Raw genomic sequence first — 6,195 nt, 5'->3', positions numbered from 1 at the left:
GTCTATTAAGAGGACCAGTTGCGCCAAATGTAACTTGATTGAGTAACTCCCAGTTAGATTTTGAAAATGTCTTGCCTAAAGATTCTGCCAACAAATTTGAATTTTTCTGCAGGAAAGAAACTAGCTTTGAAAGATCTTCGGAAAGAGGCAACATCTTTCCTTTGTTCCTTTTGTTGTCTGTTAAAGTTTGCAGGGCACATGAAGAAATTTCATTTGTCCATTCCCCTTCACAAATCGTCAGAAAGTTCACAGCTTTTTCCTTCAGCAGGAGATCTCCTTGAATGAGTGCCTCTGTTCTCTGTATCTTAGCACACTTTTTGAGAAGATGGCCAATCTTCAATGCTAGGGATGGATTCAAATATTTATTTGTTTCTTCATTGAATTTACATAAATACTGAGTGGCTTTCACTGCCAATGGAAATTTCCTTGGATCAATAATGTCACATAAATGTATCACATCAGCATCATTCCTTCTAGCACTTATCAGAAATCTTCCTAACTCTCTCATTTTTTGACTTATGTGAGCAAAGAGATGTCTCTGACTACCATGTCTTTGGTATAATTTTTCTCCTAATTTTATAATAAGAGGGTCATTTCTGACCACAATTGTAATTTCATCACCAGCCATCCGACTAATAACATTCTCTTTTAGACCCTTAGAAGCTTCAATGGAGGAAGGAAGTAAAAGCCTAGCCTCTGACTGAATCTTTCGTCTTTTTTTTTTACCTTCATTAAAGTTACATGTTTGTTGGTGTCTCCATAAACTGGATCTTAGGAAAAAACCCAAGCAGTATTCACAGGGAAGATAATCTTCTGCTGATGTTTGTTCAGAATTTCTTGCCCACGTGATTATAACACCTTTACCAGTTCTTAAAACCTCAGTATTATGCTTATAGTCACCAGCATTTCTCAATTTTTCTAGTCTGTCCTTTCTCTCCTTAGATCCCACAGCACAATGTAACACCTTTTGCACTTCTGTTTCTTCTTTGTGTGGGCCAAAATAATGTTTTCTTATGTTTGTGGAACTATAATTATTACAATAAAGACAGTAATGTACCTTATCCCATTTTCTTTTCCCATTAAAGTTATTGACTGGCTGCACCTTCACACCACTGGATCTGTCATTCAAATTATCCGAAGATGTGATACTGTCCTCCTGAATAATTTGCCTCTCATTCTTTTTCACCCTTGTTGGGCCTTTTCTTTTTAAAGTCAGCTGTGGAAAAGTCTCAATGATCTCAGATGTGTCTGAATCCTGACTGTCGTCAATAAATTCTGAACATGTTAACAGAGTTTCAGTGCCAACTTTTCTTTTTTGGTCTTGATACAGATCCTCTTCAGAGTCTGTAGTAGATGTTTCAGAACAGTAATCAGGGTCATGCACTGAGTCATCATAACTTTCTGTCTCTGATAATGAAAAGCCATCTTCAACACAGAACTCTGAAAATATATTATTTGTTGCCGTCTTTAGTAGGGCATAATGTCATATAATATGGTGGCATTCAGACTTATGCATATGCCGTCCCTATTATTTTCGGCGTATTTGCCATTTGGATGGCTTTTGCCATTTCTATAAAAATAAAAATAATTATTATAATAATAAAAATAATAATAATCATAATAATTATATAGATAATTATACCATCGACAATAATTATTATCCCCGCCGAAAATTTTCGGCGGAGGATATAGAAATAGTCTCCGTCCGTCCGTCCGTCCGTCCGACCTTCCGTCCGTCCGTCCTTCCGTCCAACATTTTTGTCCGGAGCATATCTCTAAAAGTATTTGAGTTATCAACTTGAAACTTCATAGGTGGATAGACCTCATTGAGGAGGAGTGCAGTGAACAAGAATGATAACTCTACCTTGCATGATTTTTGAGTTATTGCCCTTTGTTATTTTTCAAAATTGATTTTTGTCCAGAGCATAACTCAAAAAGCCTTTGAGATATCAAAATGAAACTTCATAGGTGCATAGATCTCACTCAGGAGGTGTGCACTGCACAAGAATGATAACTCTACCTTTCATAATTTTTGATTTATTGCCCTTTGTTATTTTTCACACCTAATTTTTCACCTGAGTGGAGCATAACTCAAAAAGTGTTTGAGATATCAACATGAAATGTCATAGGTGGATAGATCTTATTGAGGAGGAATGTTGTGCGCAAGAATGATAACTCTTCCCTATACAATTTTTGAGTTATTGCCCTTTGTTTTTTTTCATGCTATTTTGTCCAGAGCTAATCTCAAAAAGTATTGAGGTATCAACTTGAAACTTCAAAGGTGGATGGATCTCATTGAGGAGGAGTGCAGTGCTTAAGAATGATAACTCTACCCTGCATTATTTTTGAGTTATTGCCCTTTGTTATTTTTCACAATTAATTTTTGTCCAGAGCATAACTCAAAAAGCCTTTGAGATATCAAAATGAAACTTCATAGGTGCATAGATCTCACTCAGGAGATGTGCACTGCACAAGAATGATAACTCTACCTTTTATAATTTTTGAGTTATTGCCCTTTGTTATTTTCAAACTTAATTTTTCAATTCAATTTTTATCTCACAAAGTATTTTGAGGTATCAACTTGAAACTTCATAGGTGGATAGATTTTACTGAGGAGGGATGCAGCACACAAGAATGATAACCTACCCTGCATTATTTTTCAGTTATTGCCCTTTGTTATTTTCAGCCATCAGTATTCACATAGGTTTCAAATCTGTAATTACTATAGCCATCAGTTTTCATTACCAAAAGACCTCTTAAAATGGAATTATTCTGCTCTACTTACATATACATTCTTCCAATGAGCAAACACATTCGGCGGGGATGGCCATGTTGACATGGCTCTTGTTATTATACTAGCAGATTTGGAAACATATATAAATATTATAATACTAATAACAAATAATAATAATAATATTAATTAATAATAAAGTAATTTCTTAGAAAACCTTCTGGCAAATAGGTGATCAATAAATAAATAACCCTCTGGCAGCAAAAGGGTTAATACTGAGAGACTACCCAATGGAACCTGGGAAGAGCCACCTACATTCCACAAGCTAACTGAATTATAACTTCCCCACATCTAAATAGAGCTTGGACTCAGACTAGAACAACATTACTTGCTGGGGAAACCAGCCTCAATGAAGGAAAATATTTTATTCAGGTACCTACATGGTCAAAAAAAAACACAAGAAACTTTGATGTTTAATATCGTCCCCTCAATATTTACCTCATAAAATGGAAACAACTAAACATAAAGGGTTTTGCTAGGGAAAAACTAATTTTACTTTTGAAATTTTAATAATAGTTTTAAAGTTTTTACCTGGAGAAGGTGGTTCAGCCGATGACTGATGTTCAGCTAGAGACAGCGGTTCACTTGGAGAAGGTCGCTCAGCCGATTACTGAGGTTCAGCTAGAGACAGAGGTTCACTTGAAGAAGGTCGCACAGCCAATGACTGATGTTCAGCTAGAGACAGCGGTTCACTTGGAGAAGGTCGCTCAGCTGATGACTGAGGTTCAGCTAGAGACAGTGGTTCACTTGGAGATGGTCGCTCAGCCCATGACTGAGGTTCAGCTAGAGACAGCGGTTCACTTGGAGAAGGTTGCTCAGCTGATGTTTGATGCTCAGCTAGAGACAGCGGTTCACTTGGAGAAGGTCGCTCCCCTGATGACTGATGTTCAGCTAGAGACAGGGGTTCCACTTGGAGAAGGTCGCTCAGCTGATGACTGATGTTCAGCTAGAAACAGCGGTTCACTTGGAGAAGGTCGCTCCCCTGATGACTGATGTTCAGCTAGAGACAGCTGTTCACTTGGAGAAGGTCCCTCAGCTGATGACTGATGTTCAGCTAGAGACAGCCGTTCACTTGAAGAAGGTAGCTCAGCTGATGACTGATGCTCAGCTAGAGACATGGGTTCACTTGGAGAAGGTCGCTCAGTTGATGACTGATGTTCAGCTAGAGACAGCGGTTTATTTGGAGAAGGTCGCTCAGCCGATGACTGATGTTCAGCTAGAGACAGTGGTTCATTTGGGGGTCGCTCGGCCAATGACTGATGTTCAGCTAGAGACAGTGGTTCATTTGGAGAAGGTCGCTCAGCCGATGACTGATGTTCAGCTAGAGACAGCTGTTCACTTGGAGAAGGTCGCTCAGCTGATGACTGATGTTCAGTTAGAGACAGCTGTTCACTTGGAGAAGGTTGCTCAGCTGATGACTGATGTTCAGCTAGAGACAGTGGTTCACTTGGAGAAGGTCGCTTGGCCGATGACTGAGGGTCAGCTAGAGACAGCGGTTCACTTGGAGAAGGTTGCTCAGCTGATAACTGATGTTCAGCTAGAGACAGCGGTTCATTTAGAGAAGGTCGCTCGGCCGATGACTGATGTTCAGCTAGAGACAGCAGTTCATTTAGAGAAGGTTGCTCGGCCGATGACTGATGTTCAGCTAGAGACAGCGGTTCACTTGGAGAACGTTGCTCAGCCGATGAATAATGTTCAACTGGAGACAACGGTTCACTTATAGAAGGTCCCTCAGCTAATGACAGATGTTCAGCTAGAGACAGCGGTTCACTTGGAGAAGGTCCCTCAGCTGATGACTGATGTTCAGCTAGAGACAGCCGTTCACTTGAAGAAGGTAGCTTAGCTGATGACTGATGCTCAGCTAGAGACAGCGGATCACTTGGAGAAGGTCTCTCAGTTGATGACTGACTGATGTTCAGCTAGAGACAGCGGTTTATTTGGAGAAGGTCGCTCAGCCGATGGGACTGATGTTCAGCTAGAGACAGTGGTTTATTTGGAGAAGGTCGCTCCCCTGATGACTGATGTTCAGCTAGAGACAGCTGTTCACTTGGAGAAGGTCCCTCAGCTGATGACTGATGTTCAGCTAGAGACAGCAGTTCACTTGAAGAAGGTAGCTCAGCTGATGACTGATGCTCAGCTAGAGACAGGGGTTCACTTGGAGAAGGTCGCTCAGTTGATGACTGATGTTCAGCTAGAGAACAGCGGTTTATTGGAGAAGGTCGCTCAGCCGATGACTGATGTTCAGCTAGAGACAGTGGTTCATTTGGGGGTCGCTCGGCCAATGACTGATGTTCAGCTAGAGACAGTGGTTCATTTGGAGAAGGTCGCTCAGCCGATGACTGATGTTCAGCTAGAGACAGCTGTTCACTTGGAGAAGGTCGCTCAGCTGATGACTGATGTTCAGTTAGAGAGACAGCTGTTCACTTGGAGAAGGTCCGCTCCCCTGATGACTGAGGGTCAGCTAGAGACAGCTGTTCACTTGGAGAAGGTCGCTCAGCTGATGACTGATGTTCAGCTAGAGACAGCGGTTCACTTGGAGAAGGTCGCTCAGCCGATGACTGATGTTCAGCTAGAGACAGCGGTTCACTTGGAGAAGGTCGCTCAGCCGATGACTGATGTTCAGCTAGAGACAGCAGTTCACTTGGAGAAGGTCGCTCAGCCGATGACTGATGTTCAGCTAGAGACAGCGGTTCACTTGGAGAAGGTTGCTCAGCCGATGACTGATGTTCAGCTAGAGACAGTGGTTCACTTTGAGAAGGTCGCTCCCCTGATGACTGATGTTCAGCTAGAGACAGCTGTTCACTTGGAGAAGGTCCCCTCAGCTGATGACTGATGTTCAGCTAGAGACAGCCGTTCACTTGAAGAAGGTAGCTTAGCTGATGACTGATGCTCAGCTAGAGACAGCGGTTCACTTGGAGAAGGTCGCTCAGTTGATGACTGATGTTCAGCTAGAGACAAGCGGTTTATTTGGAGAAGGTCGCTCAGCCGATGACTGATGTTCAGCTAGAGACAGTGGTTTATTTGGGGGTCGCTCGCCAATGACTGATGTTCAGCTAGAGACAGTGGTTCATTTGGAGAATGTCCCTCAGCCGATGACTGATGTTCAGCTAGAGACAGCTGTTCACTTGGAGAAGGTCGCTCAGCTGATGACTGATGTTCAGTTAGAGACAGCTGTTCACTTGGAGAAGGTCGCTCAGCTGATGACTGATGTTCAGTTAGAGACAGCTGTTCACTTGGAGAAGGTCGCTCAGCTGATGACTGATGTTCAGTTAGAGACAGCAGTTCACTTGGAGAAGGTCGCTCAGCTGATGACTGATGTTCAGTTAGAGACAGCAGTTCACTTGGAGAAGGTCGCTCAGGTCGCTCAGCTGATGACTGATGTTCAGCTAGAGACAGCGGTTCAT

The 6,195-nt window shown here is 42.1% G+C and overlaps 1 protein-coding gene across 1 annotated transcript; it reads right to left on the bottom strand.

The window, feature by feature from the left end:
- Positions 1-26: 26 nt before the first annotated feature.
- On the bottom strand, positions 27-3,082 carry LOC132730528 (uncharacterized; the record flags this gene model as incomplete). Its single annotated transcript, XM_060716481.1, is given in 2 exon segments — positions 27-1,440; positions 3,019-3,082. Coding segments are annotated over 2 exon segments (1,478 nt in total), but the record flags the coding sequence as incomplete, so codon positions are not given.
- Between the last annotated feature and the right edge of the window lie 3,113 nt (positions 3,083-6,195).

The sequence above is a fragment of the Ruditapes philippinarum genome, unplaced genomic scaffold (genome assembly GCF_026571515.1).
Source record: "Ruditapes philippinarum isolate M1 unplaced genomic scaffold, ASM2657151v2 ctg11392_1_1_1_1, whole genome shotgun sequence".
NCBI classification, from domain to species: Eukaryota; Metazoa; Mollusca; class Bivalvia; order Venerida; family Veneridae; genus Ruditapes; species Ruditapes philippinarum.
The sequence above is the reverse complement of the archived record's forward strand: the minus strand, read 5'-3'. Positions and strand labels throughout refer to the sequence as shown.